The sequence below is a fragment of the Terrapene carolina genome, unplaced genomic scaffold (assembly GCF_002925995.2).
Source record: "Terrapene carolina triunguis isolate 2854851 unplaced genomic scaffold, T_m_triunguis-2.0 Scaffold95, whole genome shotgun sequence".
NCBI classification, from domain to species: Eukaryota; Metazoa; Chordata; order Testudines; family Emydidae; genus Terrapene; species Terrapene triunguis.
The window spans coordinates 16165257-16186573 of NW_020664446.1; the positions used below are offsets into that span (position 1 = coordinate 16165257).

Sequence of the window (21317 nt, forward strand, 5' to 3'; positions counted from 1 at the left end):
GGGCAGGGATGGTGTCTCTAGCCTCCATTTGCCAGAAGCTGGGAATGGGCAACAGGGGATGGATCACTTGATTACCTGTTGTGTTCATTCCCTCTGGGGTACCTGGTATTGGCCACTGTCGGAAGATAGGATACTAGGCTAGATGGACCTTTGGTCTGACCCAGTATGGCCGTTCTTATGTTCCCTCTTGCAAAATTCAGTCTGACAGCTGATCATCATAATCATTCAGCCACGATAAATGGTGAAGATGAAATCCTGGTCTCACTGAAGTCAATGGCAAAACTCCCACTTGACTGAGACCTAGGATTTCACCCAGATAGTTTTATATTCTCATGAGCCAGATCCTCAGATGGTGTCAATTGGCATAGTTACATGGTCTTCCGTGGAGTTATACTGACCTACACCAGCTGAGGATCTGGCCCTTGTATCTCCACATTGGCCTGGCCAATTCACCCAGAATATCCCTTCTGGACCCCACTGTGCATACCAATTTGTAGGATAAAAGAACTGTCCCTAAGTGTTAGAGGGGTAACTACTTGCATCTTTATAATGGAAAGGTTGTTGTATGCTTACAGCCCAGATAAATATAAACACCTTTTGCAAACCAGAGCTATATATAAAAAATAAAATGAAAAAACCTTGCTATATCATTCAGTTATATCATACAGAAATAGGTCATTGTAATACTATATGGTTTTATGCCACTAATTTTAAACTTGCAAAATGTACAACTATATTATGCTGTTTCCCATTAATGGGACCACTACAAAGGAATGTTTTTTAAATTTCAAACTGAACTCATTTTCTTTAAAAGTAAAATCATATTCTACATTTAAGAACTGACATACTTATAGAATGTGTCGTGTTTTGCTCCTCTGACATATTTGCAAAATGCATAAGCACAAATTACTCTAAAATAAGAGATCCATTTCAGTTTCCATAAAAACTGTTTGATTTTCATTAAAACAGAATATATGAATTTCTATGCTACTTTCATATTCTCCCCCCACCCCCAAGCTATCAATGTGAATTATTATAACCTCAGGAATATATACTTCTGATGATAAACATTAGCTTGCTGGGTTGCATTTATGTTGTGCTGTAGCTCAGGTGGAGAAATCTGAAATTGTTAGTTTTAATAACTTGTGTTTTCTTCTTTAGATTAAATATATATGAAGGAAGGGGAAAATTTTATTGTGTGTGTGTGTGTGTGTGTGTGTGTGTGTGTGTGTTATTGGGGACCTGGTAATAGCCCCTACATTTAGCCTGGCTAATACTTTCCATTATAAAATATTCTTGTGACCTTTTATTTGACTAGCGCTACCATCTCCATTGTTTGCAGAAGGCCTTTGACTTTTGGTAAGGAGAAAGCCCCCAATGCAGAGAAGTGCCTTTTCTTTGTCCCAGGAAATTCCATTCCAGTTTAGCTGAGCAATAAACTTTTGAAAAGTCACCATTTCCCTCTGTTGTGTCACCAACAAATTATTTTGGCATGATGCCAAAATAAATGGAGGTGAACATTCTAATTTAAGGTCATACCCAGGGCACCATCAAAACAGCGACAGCAGAAGCACACACTGTACTGGGAACCCCAGAAATAGACAGCCTCTCCAGAAGGAGTTCAGAGAAAGCCAGCCCAGGCTTCTCCATCAATGCCCACTATGGGGGCACCAAATGGGTAAGGGAGCTCCCCAGCCTCCTGAGAGAAAGAAAGAGATTCCTCCTGGGCCCACCACATAGCCTCAGAAACCCAATTCCTGCCATCCCCATGGTGATAACCTTCTGCTGCCAGCTTAATGCTATTACTCCCATAGCTCAGGCTGGACTGCACTGCTAGAGGCTCAGGTTCAAATCCTGTGGATGGTGTGAAAAACCTAAATTCTGGCATTTACTCACTTTCAAGTGTTTGACTTTGCAACCTAAACAATTCATACACAGATGCGATTTTCAAGTTGAAGGTGTCACTGCTCCAAACAAGTTACCTATATTCAGAAGCACCATTTTTCCTCTGATCTTTTCTGTTTTGCTGTGTTTGCAGGGTGTAGAGCAAAGGTGCTCCGATTGTGCTCTGCAGAGAGCTGGCTGGTCAGATGGCACTGTGTGCTGCTCCGTGTTTCCAGCTGCTGAATAAAATTAAAAGGCAGCTAAAAATACATTTAATTCCTGACTGCTGTCGCTTGTGCACATTAGCGATTGCTGCAGGTGTCACAGAGTTGTTAAGCAGTTGCAAGAGGGAGTGTGGGTGGATTCAAATGATTGAGTAAGACAGGTATGGTCCACACTAAGAAATTTAGGTTGAGAATCCCTGGTGTTGATAGCTGAGCATCTGACATCTTTCATCATCTTCCTTGCCTATAAAGAAATTACAGTGTTGCTCAACAGTGTGTCAGAAAAAGCCTAAGAGTATTGTCAATGCCTCTGTTCCAATAGACTGATTTTATGGGGAAATGACTCTTCAAGGCATGTTAAATTTAACATGCAAGTCCCCTGGGGCAGAGACTGTCTTTTGTTCTACGTTTGTACTGCACCTAGCACAATGGGATCCTGGTCTATAACTGGAGCTTGCAGGCACTATGGTAAGATAAACAATAATAAAAATAAAAAATCCACAGAGAAATTTTGGTCAAGAATGACAATTGTTTTTGCAGTGAGCTTTTAAACATTGCTTTCTTCGTAGAGAAAGAAAATTAAATAGGGTCTATACTTTACCCAAATATTTAACATTGGAATATTTTCAAGTGCTCCAGTTCTAATCATTGAGTCCTTGCTTTCATTACTCTTCTGTTTATGTCTTTTATAATAAATCTAACCTACCTATTTTTGTCCCACCAGCTGTTTCCAATCTCTTAGCCAGAAGGGTAACACTGTACTATAAACTTCTTCATTTCCAAAGAATGCATGATCTGTTAAACCAAAGGCTTTGGACAGGGTCACTAAATGCTACCCCAGCAATCCTATCAACACAGAGTATCTTTCTTATGTGGACACCTAATGGATTTTTCATTGCTGACAGAATCAAACAGCTCCTTGATCCTTAGGGCGTGGGGTGGAATCATCAAAAAGCGTCAGTGAAGCTAATATTTTAAAAGATCCTTTCAAGAGATCTCCAGTCTCTTGGGCGTGCTTGTCAGCATCTCCCACATTAAATAAAAAGCAGCTTCGTCATCCATGGAGGTTTCAAAGAAAAGCTTGAACATAATTCAAAAGTTCCCAGGACTGCAAGCTTCATAAGATGATACACTATACATCACCATGTACAGACACTAAATCCTTCCAAGCCAAAGGGGAGCAAACAATCCCTTGGAGTAAGATCTCTCTCCCAACTCAATCTCCAACTTGAGCGCTCTCCTGGATGGTGCTCCCAATATATGTATATATCTCCTTCAGTCATTCTAATTAAAAGAATTATAGATCATTTTTGCTTTCTGATATAAAGATTTCACAGATCAGTTATGCAGGTGTGCAACACACCAACGGCAGTGATACTGCAGTCTGTGTCTTTGCAAAGGGTGGAAAGAGCTTATGGACAGCCAATGGTGCAATGGGGAGTCTTCTCTCACTGCATGCTGGGAAACACTGGTCCAAGAGGATTCTCTCCCTGGCAGAACGAAGTGTGACTTGGTGCTTGGATATGTCCAGTGGATCTAAAAAACACAGTCCAGCCATCCTGTAGTGGGGTATTTAGCAGGTTCTGGTTATTACTACAAGCCAGGCTGTGTGGCACAGTAAATGTACTTGCCTACTATGTTCTTTTACCACGTGGTGCAGTATCTCCATTCCAATCCCAGCCATGCCAGATGAGAGTATGCCAGGATGGGGCTTAAAGGTCAAAGGACATATTTGTGTGCATACGCTCCCGAACCCAGCAATGGCTTCTCTGCACCTTCCTGTGCAGATTACTCATGCTCCTAGCAGAAATAATCCACTCTCTGTGCTGGAGCCAGAACATGAGATCTCACTGCTTTCAGGGGATGATTAAACCACCTTTCTCTGCACTGGTTAGAATTTGGCCCATTGTGTTATATTCACAATGACAAGGGCCATTTCCTCTGCAGTCTCCAGTGTTTCTAGATACTCAGCCGCTATAAATCATGTGCGGCTGAAACAAGGCACCCCCCCAAAAAAATGCTCCTCCCCCTATTGTCTTTCCAGGACTGTTAAGGGGGTATTTTGGGGTAGATTCAGCTATAGGCTTCAACCTAAATGTAAGGAGGGGGTTCATTTTAAAAATGGAATTTTGAAGGCCCCTTTGTCCTTAGGGTCTATTAACGTTGCTTGATAAAAATGAAAATCTGGCAGTTTGGTTTCATGTTATTTCAAGCTGTAGCACCTCATCCAGCAGCAACTCTTCACAGCATTTTTTGGTTTGCAGCATGAAAACGGCCAATAAAACCGTTAGTTCCACTGACGCACTAATCCTTCCAATGTCAATACAGAGGTTTCCTACACGTAGGGTGACCAGACATTATCGGTTCCATCCCAATATTAGGGGCTTTGTCTTATATAGGCAACTATACCCCACCCTGGAAAAAAAAAGTCCCAATTTTTCACATTTGTTATCTGGTCATCCTACCTACACTTGCACAGTAATAGGCACCCAACAAGCTAAATTTTTCCAACTATTTCTAGTAACTATAGTCCTGGGAATACTCCTTTATAGTCAATACATGCACGTCTCTCTCTTAGGTACTTATGTGGCCCCCCATCGCTGTAGTAGTGGAGTGCCTCAATCTTTTAACATTTATCTTCAGAACACCCCTGTTGTCTCCATTTTATAGAGAGATGAGGTATAGAGAGGCTAAGGCCCACTTCCAGAAAGGGACTTAGGTATTGCAATGTTTAGAATCATGTCTAACTTTTAATGCCTGAGGGAAGGAGGGGGGAAAAAAAAAATCACAGGAACAACTTTGTGATCCACACAGCCTGAGTTGGGGGCCTAGGTGAGCCGCCTAAGCCAAGCAACGGGAGATGCCGAGGACAGCAGTGTGCTGTAAGCCCTGCCCCTCTCACAAAGGCAGTTACTTAAGTCCGAGCAGCAGGAAGGTGCCTAGCTCTGCCAGCTATTCACAGATGGGAACCCCTCTCCTGGAGTCTGAGGCACCCCAGGTGTTTCTTGTGAGAACGAGTTAGGCACCTGCCTCCCCGCCCACAAAGCAGCTGGAGGAGAAGATGGTGTCACCCGCCTTATAACTTTTAGCCCAGTGGTTAAAGCATCCCATTTAAATCCTCTCCCCCAGTCAGACAGCAGTGAGAATTGAACCTGGGTCTCCCACAAGAGTGCTCTCACCACTGGGGTAAAAGTTACATCCTGGCTGGTGCCAACATGTCTGGCTCTGAGCAGGCCTACTGGATTGAGCCTGCACATGAGTTAGGCAGGCAAATGCTTATCTTCCCCAAGTTCATGGATCACTCTGGGGCTTAGGTGGGAGATGAAACTGCACATGCCCAGAGGCAGAAACATAGAGGCAGAGGGAACTTCTATCTTGAAAGCTTAGGTGCTTAAATAGGGTGACCAGATATCCCATTTTTAAAGGGACCGTCCCATTTTTTGGAACTTTCTTATATAGGCGCCTATTACCCCCCACCCCCATCCCATTTTTTCACAGTTGCTATCTGGTCACCCTATGCCTAAAGCATTCACTGGGAGGTTTTTTACATCATTGTGAAGCCTAAAACCGTAATGACTCGCTTGCCAAACATCACACAGGAAGTCTGCCTCAAAGCAGGGAATTGAAGACAGTCCTCCAAGTGCAAGGCTAGTATTGCTCTAACCTCTGGGCCAGCCTTCCTCACCAAGGCCCCTTTACACTGCCAGAGTGGCACAGAGCAACCTGAGCGTAAAGGAGAATCAGATACTTGAGTTATTGATATTTAACTTAGTTAATCCCAAGTATTTAAATAGCATACAAACTCCCTGGTAATTAAATAAGGATTAGAATGTAAATGTCTGTCAGCTAGGAACCAAGGTGTTGGTGGAGGCTGGGAAGAGAGATTTATCACTAAAAAGAAAACAGACCCTGCTTTGCTCAGCCCAGCTTGAAATGAATATTTTTAGTTGCAGCTGCATTGCTGACCCCTCTTGCATCCATTACTCGTGTGGCCCTACCAGTATGAGAAGCTAACTTCCGTGGGCCAGATTCACTCCCACTGTAGCACTACTAGAACACTCCCTATATAAGGGCCTGATCCAAAGTCTGTTGTATTATATTATTAATTCAGTATTTATTTGTCTTGTAACAGCACCAGTCAAGGACCAGGACCCCCTCATGCTAGACACTTTGCAGACACAGAACAAAAAGTCCTTAAAGTCTTACTTACCAGCCTCACTAGGGAACAACACCTATTGATCTCAAGTGGTTCCATGCCAGACCCTAATGCCTAGCTTTCGTAGGCTTTTTTTATAGCACCCCTACACCTAGGGTGACCAGACAGCACATGTGAAAAATCGGGATGGGGTGGGAGGTAATAGGAGCCTATATAAGAAAAAGACCCAAAAATCAGGACTGTCCCTATAAAATCGGGACATCTGGTCACCCTACCTATATCAGCCTGATGCAGCTGTAGATTGTGAAGTAGATGCTCTGAATCTGCATATACCCCAGCTTGCCCAGGTGACACCTTTTTTCCAGACCAGGCAGTCCCATACACTTTCAGAGCTGCACTGATTTTAGGTTTCTTGAGGTAAGGAAAACCATAGCTATTTTCTGCGGATCCCATAATCTCTTCCCCCTGCAGACTTTCTTCTGCTTCAGCATATTCTGCCAGGGTCCAGGCTGGCACGAATTAAGCTCAAAGTACACTGATAGATAGATAAAAGTCCCAGGCTGCTTACAAAGAACTTCATTGTTTTTTTACCAAATGTTATTTTTAACATGAGCTTTTTTCTTTGTTACGCTAATATTAAGAAAGGTTGGAAACTAACTAGAGCTCAGTGTTGGAAGCGATGTCTCTTCTGCAAGATGGCTATCAGCAGCAAGCAGCCAGGAAAAGGCCATTTGTAATTAAAAACTTTATTTTCAAAAGCATTTCAGTTTCTTCATGGTCGATGGGCTCCTGACCATTCTGAATTTGCAGAAAGCTATGCTGCATAATCTGGGAGGATGAGTTTCTCAGTTCTACAAACTTCTTATTGCCTTTGCCTGTCTTCCTTATAGTTTATATAACACAGATACAGGCTCTAGCACTGTTTATAGGTTTTGTTTAAAAAACAGGAATGTACCTTTCAGCTGCTCGGAGACAGTGGGCCCACGAAAGGGGAGAAATAAACAGTGATCTTGAATTAAAACCAGTGTGATACTGTTGAGTTCAGGAGAACTGATCCTAGTTTGCACAAATGTAAGTGAAGACAGAAGCTAGCTAGCTTAGGGTTTTAGACTGCCACTCATCACCATAGTATCTGAGTGTCTTCCATGTAAAATCAGTAGCAATCGTGGAGTGCCCAGCAGATTTCATGGAGTCTCTAGCACTTCTCCTTTTCTGGGGTAATATCTCAGTTTGTGATCGAATCAGACCCCATATTTTTCTACATTTGGAAAGCTCAGCTTGCCAAGTACTTAGTAGTCCTGCCTGAGGTTGATGTTGTTGTATTGCTGCTCACATTAGTATATGGGCTAGGACAATTCTGTTTGGGGGGTCCTTGTGAGATGGCTTTTGGGGATGATTTTTTGTTGTTGAAGGTTTGTATATAGTGCTACTTAGCATTTCACTACAGGGTTTTTATATCTGAAAACCAGCAGGTGTTTTGCAAATGTTAATTATGGCCCTGCTCCTGCAAACTTTTCCATGCAAGAGGACCCTGGTGCCTGCTTAGAACCCCACTGAAATCCAGGGGGCTCAGCATGGGTATAAGAGTCCCCCCAGGCAACACAGTTCTTCAGGATCAGGGCTTCATTAAGTCTCACAACACCCCTTTGAGGTAGGCCAGTATCACTGCATCCATCTTACATGGAATGCAGGGGAAGTGAACTACAGAAAAACACCCCAGCCACCCCTATGTAGGAAGGGCGATATTTAGTGCAATGTCCTAGCTCTGCGATCCAGGCACAACTTGGCACGAGGATGCTGATTTTTGCACATCATAATGCCCAGCTGCCAGTGGTGGAGAAGGCTTGGGCCCATCCCTAGCTACCCCCTGTGACGCAGTATGTGTGTGTGTGCGCATCCCCCAAGACACCGTAGCAGGGGGGCTGGAGGCCTCTCACCTGCTCCGAATCAAAGGCGAGGGGCGGCCCCGCCCGTGCACACACAAGCTGCAGGAGACTGAACGCAGCTTAACGCAGCAACCAATCGGCGGCCTGAGCGGTGGAGCCGGGCGGGGGGCGCTGCTTTGGCTGGTGGCCAATTGCCGCGGCCCCTGGGCTGAGCCTCCTCCTCTCTCCCCTCCCCCGATGTAGCTAGAGCAGCCGCGGCCAGCGAGCGAAGCGGCCGCCGCGCAGAGCTGCGTTGGTTGCGGGCGGGTTCGGCTGGGTGCGTGCGGGGCGAGTCCCCGGAGTCGCGGCTGCAGCGCGCAGGAGGAGGCGGCGGCGGCGGCGGCGGCGGCTGGGACTCGGGTCCCCCCCCCCCGGCCCCGTGGCGTGGAGCCTCCGATGGAGACGTTCCCCCCCGGCAAGCTGGAGCAGCACCAGCCCGTGGAGTTCCTGCAGGGCGCCCGCTACGGTGCCAAGAGCCACCCCGCCTACGGGAACGCGTTCAACTCGTGGAATGACTATCTGGGGCTGGCCACGCTGATCACCAAGGCCGTGGGCGAGGAGAAGGGCTTCGGGACCCAGCCCTCCTCCGTGGTGGTGGCCGCCGCCGTGCAGCCGGCTCCGGAGGAGGACGAGGAGGAGGAGGACGAGGAGGAGGAAGACGCAGGGACCCCCTATTTCGAAGGCGCGTTGCACTTGCACGACTTCGACCTGTGCAGCCGCCACCACGGCGAGAGCTTCCTGGAGGAGCGGTTCGCCGACTTCAGCCCCTTCTCCGGCCGCGCCAGCCCCGCCGCGCTGGTCTTTAACTGCTCCCCGGCTCACCTGCAGCGGGACCGCTCCCCTCACGCGTGGGGCGGCGGGCGGCTCCCAGCGCCCCAGAAGCCCGGCTCCCGGCTGCTCAAGCCGGAGCTGCAGGTCTGCGTCTTCTGCCGGAATAACAAAGAAGCCGTCGCCCTCTACACCACGCACATCCTCAAGGGACCCGACGGCCGGGTCTTGTGCCCCGTGCTGCGGAGATACACGTGCCCCCTCTGCGGGGCCAGTGGGGACAATGCCCACACCATCAAGTACTGCCCCCTCTCCAAAATGCAGGCCAGTGCCGCCAAGCAGCAGCTCCGACACGCCAGGACCGCCTTGGGCAAGAAACTCCGCTAGGGGGCCGCAGCCTCCTGGCCTCGGGACTGTTTGTTTTGTTGGCGATGGATTTGTTGGGGGGTTCGGTTTTTCCCCCTTTTGACTGAGGCCGCTTCAGTAGAAAGTGACCCGACAGCAATTTTTTTTGGTGTGGCCCACAAAAAAAAAAAGACCTTCCCAGTTTTTTTTTAAAAAGTGTCTTACAGCGGATTGCATTTTGTTCTCTTTAACACATTAATATATTCAACGTGGGAAACTAGAATGTAAAAAGCTCCTTGGCTTATGTACTATCATGATAGTTTCTAGTTTGTATACTTAGCATCCAGGGAAGCTGGGCTCTGAAGTTAACTCTGTATAATTATAAATATGCAGTTTAGATGCACTGTATTTGTTTATTGTATAATATATATATCTAATTTTTAAAAGGGGGATAAGATGAAATTGAATGGTAGGGAGCTCCCATGGGGACGCTTATGTTGGTTTATTGGAGAGGAGGCATTTTAAAAAAAAATATTTTACAGAATCTCTGAAGAAAAGGCCTCTGTACTGCTAAGCCAACGAATTTCTGTTTTTGCAGTATCCTAGCCAAATGAAGAATTGATGTTTTTAAATTTTATGTTTTAAGGGTGAGCTCGACAGGGTAGGGAGGGGAAATTATGCTGTATTTGGCTGCTCGTGGTTGTGTTTGCACTGTCCTCTAACAAAACGACGTTGGTTGTAAGTAGGTAGTATGAATTGTTAGTTACTGATGTTTGTGGGGATTTTGAGATCAGGAATGATCATATGACACTTTTTAGTGTTGGGGGAGCTCCCCTTTGTGTTCACAAGTTCTTTTGTATTGATCTAGGGTTCTTGTTTTACTGTTTGGTTTTTTTTTTCCCCTTCCATTAGTCTAGAAATTAACTTTTATTCCTCTAAATTCCCTTTCCCTCCCACCCCCAGCCAAAAATAAACACTGTCGAGATTGTAAAGCCCCATACTGGCCACAGGTGGCAATGGTGCTGTTTAAATTTGAATTTTTGTTTTATAGAGTGAAGTAAAGGCATCACAAATTTGAGTTAAGCCTGTTCTCTCTTCTTTCCCCCCATATGTGCCCCTAGACCTACTACAAGGTGGTAATCTACAGCAAGCGGCAAGGTATTTTAAACAATGGACAACCATGTTTTCTAGGGTGTTTTGCTACCCTGTAGCTATTTATAGATTATCACTCAACACTCTTGGGTTTGTTGGGCCATTTTATAGTAGCTGCAATGCATTGCATCCCTGTCTAATGCATAATTAGTGGGAAGACGTTCTTGTTGCCTTCCTCTGACTTGTAATGTGGATTCTAATAGCTACCATACTCTTCTACTGCGAAGAAAACAAAGCGCCTTTTAATGTGGATGGAGGAAAGAGCCCTAGTTTGTTTGGGTTTTTTTTAATGCAAAAGCTGCTTGAGGGCTCTTGCAGGAAATCATTTATAAAACAAATGAGAATACGCCCCCTGCTGCTTTCTCTGTGCAAGACTTCTTTGAAACTACCTCAGGGCTGTGCTGAGGTACTGTTTACAATGGAGGCCTCAGCTAGAAAATAGTTGCTCTCTACTACAGAGCAAGGCCAAACTGTATTCTGACCCATGTACTGTAGTCTTAATCACACTGTGTAACAGGTTTGGACAACATGATCCAAAAGGTTAAAGTTTAAACTTCCATCCTGAGTAGATTTTTATCTCCGCATAGCAAATTTAGATTCCACCAAGCAAAGCGTTTTCCCCCTTTACTTACAATGTAAAAGAATGGGGAGAAAGACTTACTAATGTTCCATGCAGTGAATCCCTCTTTTTTTTTTTTAGTAATATACTGTGCACACTTCATTTCTCTTATATAGGTAGACAGTTGATGAAGCTCTGGAGTATTGCAGAGCATAACTGCATTTAAATTAATACCATGTGTATGTGGCTAATTTAACAGTTGCAGCTGGACTGCATATAAGATTATTTTAAGGATGCATATCATCTTGTAAGAAATGCTATCAGGACAGTTATGTAAAAATATTTACATTCTGAAGTACTCGGTATATGAACAACTTTCTAAAATCCTTAAAAGCTAGGAACTACTACTACTTGTTTCTAATGGGAGAGTAGTGTAGTCTGCTAATTCTTCGCTTAACTCCAAAGCTAGTGTTGGGTTTGTTTTACTAAAGGGAGACTCTCATTAAGTATAAAACTTAAAATCAATACAACTTATTTAACCATATGCTGTTTATACTTTTCTCACTCTGGATGTCCATTCATGTACTATGTTTTGGCTCATAGTTACATCCCTATTTACCTATCTCAAAGCTGTACTTCTAGACCCTCCAAACTGCTTGTTTTCTGTGGGATTTCACAGGTGATCTTTGTAAGAGCACCTCCCCAGTAGAACTTGCTTTGGTCTATGAGAATTTGCATTCATATCTAGGTGAGAATTTAATAAACTGACTTGTAATGCAAAAACCTTACTTACAATAGCAAATATGACCAGGGGAATGTCCTCTTTAAGGGGCTACGTGCTAGTCTAAAGTGATAGAACAGTTCAGTGTACAATTTGCCCATGGCAGTTTTACTGGAATATCTGGAGTATTACCTAGCATGTATTTCATGTGGAAAGTGTCAGTACACTTAATGTGTACCTTAAGTCTAGATACACTACATCCAATGCTAGAATTTAAGCTGCTGTCTTTATTCTATAGGAAGAATGAATTCTCATGTCTGAGAACTGGATGTGTCCTTACTTAATGTTCTTCCTACCTACATGCCCAATGAATGTTGTTGTAACTTAACAGTATTTCCTTCAGCAATGTTTTATCTATCAAGGTTAGTGCAAGTTACCCACCGCACTGCTGTAAACATTAAAGGGAGCAAAAAGACCATATGAAAAGCGTTCTTGGTTTTACACATCCTGAATTTAGGACAGTGCTGTCAAATGTGTAGGCAGAGGTGCCTGCAGGGTGCTAGCATGATATGGTGGGGTATAGAGAACATGCTGCTTTATGCCAACAATTCTGTTAGCATGACTGGAATCTTTCAAGGAATCAAAATAACCTCCCTCCTTAGTGGAGCCATTGCTTCACAAATTCCTCCTGCTCTAAGAGAAAAATCAGTTGACTGACCTAACCACCCTTACAGGTACATGCCAGTTCTTGACACTCTATGCATCCTGCAACACACAAGCCTGGCAGTTGAAGGGGCCAGAGTTGCTTGAAGAACCCACCACATGTACTAGCTTGCCATAGTAATTAGGAAGCTGCCAGGTGAGATTAAACTATAGTTTAATAAATTGACCCAGAAGAGTTAAGCTCCAACAAACCAACTCTAGAAAGATCAGTTAAGATATGTTAGGGGCAAAGGTTTACAATTAGGAAATTTCCTCTGAGCACTAATTACTTTTTATAAAAAGGTGTACTTCATCCTCTGTAGAATGACTCCCTTTAAAACTAATTTTATAAAAAAAAAAGCTGTGGTTCAGTTAAAGACTAAACTTCTAAAATCTAACTTGGTTGTCTTTCCAAAAAGGGATTTTTTTCACTTTGGCCACTCATAGTATTTCCAAGCACCATCCTTGGATCACTAATGAGGCTGGGAAACCTTTTGCAAAAAGTTTATTCCACCAGATTGTCTAGATACACTACATCCAATGCTAGAATCCAAGCTGCACTCTCTCTCCTAGAGGAAGAATGAATTCTCATGTCTGAGAACAGGGTGTCTCCTTACTGTTCTTACAACCCTCATGCCCAATGAATGTTGTTGTAACTTATCAGTATTTCCTTCAGCAAGTGGTTTTATTTAGATTTCTTAAATTACCTGAATAAATAGTAATCTAAACCCTAGCAATCAGAGGAGGGTTAAGCAGAGTTGTCTTTTAAGAATTGCTTCCTTTATCTTCTAGAAGTAAGGTGTGTGGGGTACAGAAGCAATTTTGGCACACAACCTAGTAAATGGAACTGCATTTAAAATGACACTCAAGATGGCTCATGTCACAAAGGGATTCATACAAGATGAATAGTAAGCTAGACTGACAGCCATAACACCACAGTAACATTTTACAGGGATGCTTGTACAGCCAAGTATCTGTGAAGTATATTACAGCAACATGACTCAGCCCTGTAGTAGCATTGCATTACTGAAGTGTAAGATTCAGATTAAGCTTAAATTTTAGCTTTTGTTTTAAAAGTTCACATAATTTAGTCATCTTTTTAATGCAATGGTAAATCTTGTCTAGATGTAGGGGAATGTTTTACAGTATCTGCAACCCAAGCATTCCATTACTACAAAAGTAGCCTAGTTTCCAATTTAAGTGAAAAAGAGAGTAAACAAAGTGATAGCATTCTCCCTGCTGGCTAGATGTTCCACCACAGACTCATCAGAAAATGCGTATATACAGTACTTCACTATTAAGTGATCCATAAATGTTCCTCTAGTTCATTGGTAGCTTGCAAATCCAAGATGACTCAAAATACACAGTTCATGTACAGGCAACAATGCAAAAATCAGAATTAAAAAAAAATTGATTGCATCTCCTCTCTACCCTCTCATCACACAAATTAAGATGCAAAGGGAGTAATTTAACAGTGAACTGCAACTATAGAACAAATTTTGTACACCCCAAAAAGTGAGCAAGCTGAACTTACTCTAGCAGGTCAACTGATAATTTACAAAAATGAGGGTTAATTATTAAAGTGAATCAGTACAGTAGTTTTTAATTTGCATGAAACAACTTGATCACAGGTTTTTTTAAATATCCAATTATGTATTAATGCATAGTTGCATTATCAGAAGCTGTTGGGGAGGAGGTTTCAGCAACTAGAGCTGGTCATTTGTGGCTTTTGGCACCTGGAGGGGCATGGCAGGCACATCAGAGGATATTTCTACTAAAATGATCAGTAAACATTACAATTTAGAGTTGCCATCTTTAAGTTTCAGAGTTAACAGGCCACTAAGATGAATGGGAGCAGGTCACATCTCTGACTCCTTTCGGTTGTGTGCAGACCTGAAGACATGTCTGTGTGTACTTTATTCATGTTCTCAAAGTTGTCACAAGGGCTCAAATTGTTTTTTAAAATGTAAACTTTAGATTCTGGAATTGATGTCTGCTGCAAGGGAAGGATTCCATAGTGGCAGAATCTTAGAAAAGAGTCATGACTATACATATCATGTACCCCAAACAAGTATAGTTTTACCCAGAAAAAAGGGAAAAATAATTGGTTTGTATAGTCATTTTTTAGACTGAGTGCACTTTAGGGACAACTTCAAGTATCATCAAAAGACTGTCCAATGAGAACTTGTGGGTAGTGTACTATGTTATCACAGAGACTTGGGTCCTATTGTCTAGTCCCATCTCTCAGAATAATAAGAGGATACAGAGGTAGTCCAGGGTATTGCTTTGCAGTGATTGCTATGGCCAAGCAAGGAGCAGAGCTGAAGGACTCCAAAGACACTCCCATCCAATCCTCAAAGGAAGAACGCTGTGGAGGTGAAGGTTTTTCATGGAGGGTGCAGGAGAAGGGAAGGAGCATAACAACTTAAGTTCATGTTTGTCATAAATGAATCATCACATTTCCCAGTCAGAACACCATACAAGAGACAAGTTACTTTCTCTTTCATTTGGGACAGAAAAGGGTAGGTATGGAGGAAGGGAGTAAGTTAAGCAGCTTGCCTTTTTCGTATAAAAATACATCAGTAATGTTAATTAAAAAGTCAATACACAGTAGAAGCTAATTCTATAAGTTGTTTATTTATCATTGAAGAGAAACACAGCAGCAAATTCTGTGTTGGCTTCAATAAGACCAGATAGTTAATGATTAACATTGTTACTGCACCCCAAAATTGAAGTCAGTCAACACAGCCATTACTACAAAGCACTTGTTGAAAAGGAAAGCATTTACCCTGAAGACAAAGTTGGGGGAAAAAATCTGAACAATTCCTCCAAAACCACACATTTTAAATATGACAATATTTATAAATGCTTGAAAGGCATGAATTATCCAGTAATGGAATAAGCAGTTATGCTATTGGCAAAACAAAATACTCAGCAGTATGTGGACCATAACGCTTGAGTTCTAAAGTCTAATGATGTTTTGTTGTTTCACACTGCAGCAATATTCCTTATTAGAATGACTGCAAAATGGTTTCATATGCATTCAAGTAAAATCATAGAAAATATCCCAGTGTAACTAATGTTCAGAATGTTTATTGTAATTTATTTAAATTTAAACAACTTACTGAATTCAGATGATAATATACCTCACAAAAACCTCTTGCCCTCAAAAATACCTCAGTAGGGGAAGGGTTTTTAGAGTTCATCTTGGCCAATTATGGAAATTAATCCAGCTCCATCTTTTCAATAATGTGACCATTTTATGTGAGATTTGTTTTCAACTGCATGTTCGGTGATATAAATCATACCCCATTCCAAATTAAGAATTATATATTTTAAAAATAGATCAGTTTGTTTTAGTTTGAGATATAACTGTTGCTCAAGATAGCTACAGAGTTCACATTTTTATTTTAGCAACAAGTGATCTGTGAAATATGCAACATTTGTCATTTCAGAAACCGGCATTCAATTTCCAACCTTCTGCTGCTAGTTTTGTGCATGATCAATCTATATATGAGTAAGTAATACAGGCTCATGCTTTTATGTTATCTCAAAACATTTGTCAAAGAATACCAATTCCGAATGTTTATAAAGCACAAATATAATAATCTGTGGATTTGCTCAAATCAACCCTAAAACACCTGTTTAAACTGTGTTTAGTTTTTGAATTAACGTCGTACAGTGGTCCATCCATCTTCATCTGTTTCATTTTTAGTGCGACGAAGAGATTCTCGTTCTTTTTCTGTTCTCCAGGACCCCTTCTCGCTTTCTGCATCCCTCTCCCTATCTTTTGAAATAGGAGGAGGAGCAGCAGCAGTGGGAGCAGCAGCAGGAACAGGAGTAGGAGCCGGAGCCGGAGCCGGAGCCGGAGCAGCTCGCCGGATAGTTTCACGCTCTTCCCCATGATCTTCTTTTCTGTCGTCACCACGCCGCCATGAACTCGCTAAAAATGTGCAAGATCATTAGAAACCACTTTTTTTGTATTACTACAGTCCCTTACAAGAGTTTAAATCAACAAGCCCAGCACTGATAGTTTAATTCAGTGGTTTCTCAAACTTTGCCATACTGGAACCACTGCTCCCATGTAACAATACAGATGGTGGTGACACCCAGGTTCAGAGTCCATGGTTTAATTTTACAGTATTGTAATGAAAGCCTGCCAATAGTAACCCGTTGTTTTTTCAGTTGCTCAGAACTAGCCTTAATCTGGCTAGAGCTCTGTCTAATGTACATTATAATAAAGTCACTGTTTAGCTAAAAAACAAACAAAATAAATAATTATTAGCCCATGAGTATCAAATTTTGAGACACTTAAAATATCTGGCTAGAAAACAGTCGAGTTTCATAACAAAGTGAATCCTAAAAACTGAAAACCCCCAAATTTTATGTAAATGGGGAAAAGGTTTTAGGTATGCCCTGTCTCAAAAAACCCCTGCAAATAGTATCAGCTTGTAGGCAAAGATAAAAGTAGCAGAAGTTTCACTGGGTTATTAACACCTCATCCTGCACATAAGAGTGTGCTGGAATGCTACAGTGCATAGGAAACTACTTATTTCACAGTAGAGATAAGAAGTTGAAGAACATAATCAGTTTTACAATAATGTGGAAGTTAAATGGAAAACACTTTCAAATACCACACTTAACATAGTATAAAAAAAGAATCTCGGCACTGAAAACCAGTTCCTCCTCCTTTCACTTGTCAGGAGGTCTTGTGCGGCATTTTCTGCACCATTTTTATCAGTTAGGACCAGATTCAGGGCAGCATCCCTATCCTGGATTGAAGAAAATGGGACTTAAGCACATGCACTGTGGGTGTAATGAGGGCATGTACTCATGTGGTGAGTCAGATGTGGATTCAAATCCCTCTAAATTAGGCAGAGAGAAGATTTGAATCCACATCTCCATCTCTCTCTTTGGCTCAATATTTAAGTTTTTCTACAAAATGGAATTGCTTCAATAGGAAAGACTAAGGGCAACCCACCCCAGAACAGCTTGTAACGCGGTGATTAGGGTGCTCACATGGGTGCGGTGGTGGATACAGGACTTTAAGTCTCTGCTCCAGAATGGGGATTTAAACCTGGGTCTCCTGCATCCCAGGCAAATGCCCTAACCACAGGGCTAAAGATTGTAAAGGGGGATGGACTGACAGATTGTTTTCAAGCCAGCAAACTTTCGTGAATAGCCTCAGGCCAGCCAACAGTGCATGTTTTGGTGAATAAACTATTTTCCCCAAAACATTTCACCCAGCACTCCTAGTGACATTTTTAATAGTCTCATTCTTTCATTTCTGATCTATATCCCAAATGACAAGAATCTACTGGGATACAAATTATTTAAAAAAATAAATAAATAAAAATAAAATCAGGGCCAGATTCGCGTTTACACCAGGGCCCCTTCCCTTTATACCACTCTGACAGTAGGGACTGACAGTAAAAGGGACCTTAACTGGGTATATATGTAATTTACTCCACTTTAAGGCCCTTTTACATTACCAGAGCGATGTAAAGGGGCCATTAGTGTAAGCCCTGGTCTACACTGGGGGGGAAATTGATCTAAGTTACGCAACTTCAGCTACGTGAATAATGTAGCTGAAGTCGATGTACTTAGATTGACTTACTGCGGTGAGTCGACTACTGCCGCTCCCCAGTCGTCTCTGCCTGCGCCTCTCGCGGCGCTGGAGTACAGGAGTCAACGGGAGAGGGCTCGGGGGTCGATTTATCGCGTCTAGACTAGACGCGATAAATCGATCCCCGCTCGCCAATCCGGCAGGTAGTGTAGACATACCCTAAGTGATCCCCGGTGACAAATATTTCAACTAGTATGGGGAAACAAACATACTTTCTTCACGGTCTGTTCTGATTGGAGGTCCTCTTCTATCTCTATCATCAGGACGCCGATCTCTCAGGTCACGACCACCCCGGTCATCTCTCATGTCACGACCACTTCTATCCCATTCGTCTCGACGACTTGAATCTCTCCAGCTGGAAACTTCCTCAGCTGGTCCTCTTCTCCAGCCAGCCTCATCCCTTTTGCCATTTAAAAATAAATAAAAGTAAGACTAACCCTTTATACTCTGGCTTCTGCTGCAGTGAACACAGCAGTGTTAAAAACGACAAGTTATTTGAAACAGACAGTTTCAACGTGATGCTGTACCAGGCACACAGCACCATTTATGAGAAAAAATTATTGGAGTGTTAAAAGTTAAGATTTCATTTTAGTGAAACCTAAGGTCAACGCTCAATCCTGACTAAGAAAAGGACTGCAATCATACACCTCTACCCCGATATAACGCGGTCCTCCGGAGCCAAAAAATCTTACCGCGCTATAGGTGAGACCACATAATATCGTACTTGCTTTGGCCCCCCTGCTCCTTGTCCCCTGACCGCCCCCTCCAGAGACCCCAGCCCCTACCAAACCCCCTGCTCCCTGTCCCCTGACTGCCCCGACCCCTAACCACACACCCCACCCCCTGACAGGCACTCACCGGCAGCAGCGGGAAGCAGAGCAGCCCGGCCCCAGCCCGCTCCTCTCCATCAGCTCCCAGCCGCGGTGCTCCGCTTCCTGCCGCAGGTGAGTACGGGGGGTGTCCTTTCCCCAACCTCCCTGCACTCACCGGCGGCGGGAAGCGGAGCACCCTGGCTGGGAGCTGAAGCACTGATCCGTGGAAGCACTGCTTTACTGCGTTGTATGCGAACCCGTGTTATATCGGGTTGCGTTATATCGGGGTAGAGGTGTATTTAAAAGTGAGTAGTAAAACATTTTGTGGCTGCTTCTGGGAACAATTAGGGTTTTCTTCACAATATGAATAATCAATATAATTTGTTTATTGCTTTAAAGATGTGACTAATTTCACAAAAGAGAAAAAAAGCTGATGGCTTTTACAAAACTCCTATCAATATTGTTAACAATAGAAAAATCAAACCTTGGACGTCTGAAGCGATCATCCCGATCAAGGTCACGATCTTTGTCAAACTCACGATCCTTTTCGTTTTCATCAATATCTTTATCTCTATCCAACTCACGGTCTTCCGAAGGTCTGGAGTCTCGTGGGGGTCCCCAGCTGTCTTCACGAGCTTTCTCTCGTTCTCTCCATCCACCTGTTAGTAACAAAAGGAATCAAATTATTTTCTGACTAAACTTGGAGTAGTCGAGAGAGAAGGGTTTACTTGCCTTCACAGTAACTGATTCTGCTTCAAGTTTTTGTCCATTTGGCTCCCACCTTGAGTGGGATCCACAAAGACTTGAAGAAGTACCTATGTAATGTAGGTCAGGTGCCTCATTCACGTGAAGAAATCCATACTCCCCATAGTAGTTCAGCAAAGGGCTTAATAAAATCTGTATTTTTTAGGGCACGTCTTCACTAGCAACGTTAAAGTGCTGCTGCGGCAGCGCTTGAACGTGGCTGTGTAAAAAACCACCTCTACGAAGGGAATAGCTCCCAGCGCTGGTGCACTGTCTACAATGGCACTTTGCAGCGCTCGGAGGGGAGGGGGGCTCACTGACAGAAATGTCAAAATAAACACTAAGTAACAGGGCATTAGTATAACCCTCAAACAGCCATGGCTTCCTCAGCCCTGTCTACAAGGGAAAAAGATTTTAAACATGTTGAACTTTATCAGAAATCATCATTAATTTGGGCATCATGGCTACTACTTTTAAAATCTGAATTACTATTATTTCCAATCAGATCAATTTGCCCGATGCCTCTTGCGATACCACTCAATGATCTATGATTCTCAGTTGCATGTATTAGTAGTACTCCTCTATTATACATTGTTCATCCTGTCTTTCTTCTGGAGGGAGAAAGGAAAAGCTTTTGGAGGGTGAGCACTGGGGTTTATTCACTTATGATCATGTTGGAATTGGATTTCAGAATTATCTTAGTTACTTAAATGTTTCCATTTAACGTCTGTGCTTTTTCTTAATTACAACTTTAAAAAAGTGACCAGAAGATAAGTATTGGCGATACACTCAACAGTTCAGACCTAGCTAAGCACTACAGGAAGTCAGAAAACAACTGTAATAGCCATTACCAGCTAAGACTTCAAATAACTGACTGGAAATATTTTTTGCATGCTATAAATAAAAAGGTGCACAAAACCACAGAGGTACCAAAGTCCAACTTATTGGCTGATGAATTCCAAATTCTCTTTAAAAGAGGCTGACCTCTGGGACAGTTTAAAAAGGAAAGGGAGCCAAAGCTGCATTAGTCTAGTAAAAAGCTGATTCTGCCCCATGAGGGCATAAAAGTTTTTATTTCACATTGGTTAGTTCACAAGACAAGTGAATTCCCAGCATTAATATTTGACCTTTAAATATTTGCTACAGAAGCAATAAATATTGATTTAAAAAAAAAAAAAAACCAAAACAGTAAAATGAAAAGGATCATTTAAAATGAGAGGGGCATCCAAATTAGCCAGATTGATCCAGCCATTTGCAACAGAAAATTAATAGACTCATACTGATTCCTAGTTTGAACTAGAGCGTATATTTCAGAAACACACCTAATCTTGGTTTAAAAATAACACACAGAGCTAGATCCAGTTATTTCTGCTATCTCAAGTATCTAGTACTTAATATACATCTTACTAAACTCAGCTAATTTCATTTTTGGAAGAGGGATAGAATTATGAAAAAATCCATAGTTTAATTACAAAATTATTTTACCTGGTTTACCAAATGGTCTCCAAGGACCAGGTCTTGAATCATCCCCACGCCTGGGCCCTCTGTCATCATCCCCACCACGCCATGGACCTCTGTCATCATCACGTCTTGAGAGTCGATCCTCATCTGCACTACGCCAGGGGCCTCTGTCCTCATCTCGTCTGGAAATTCTGTCGTCATCCAGGCCCCGCCTAGGTCCCCTGTCGTCATCCAGGCC

General features: G+C 42.7%; 2 protein-coding genes across 2 annotated transcripts in view; one reads left to right on the top strand and one right to left on the bottom strand.

Moving 5' to 3' along the window:
- Positions 1 to 8557: 8557 nt before the first annotated feature.
- Positions 8558 to 12196, top strand: NANOS1 (nanos C2HC-type zinc finger 1). Its single transcript, XM_029911329.1, has one exon. It carries the CDS (start codon positions 8586 to 8588, stop codon positions 9342 to 9344), a length of 759 nt encoding a protein of 252 aa, XP_029767189.1. The 5' UTR covers positions 8558 to 8585; the 3' UTR covers positions 9345 to 12196.
- Positions 12197 to 15053: 2857 nt separating this feature from the next.
- The window catches only part of EIF3A (eukaryotic translation initiation factor 3 subunit A), a 47836-nt gene continuing 41572 nt past the window's right edge, over positions 15054 to 21317 (bottom strand). The window contains 4 exon segments of the mRNA XM_024206248.3: positions 15054 to 16379; positions 18275 to 18462; positions 19359 to 19533; positions 21104 to 21317. The exon segment at positions 21104 to 21317 is cut by the window's right edge and continues 339 nt beyond it. Coding sequence (XP_024062016.3) covers positions 16105 to 16379; positions 18275 to 18462; positions 19359 to 19533; positions 21104 to 21317 — 852 coding nt within the window. The 3' untranslated portion in view covers positions 15054 to 16104.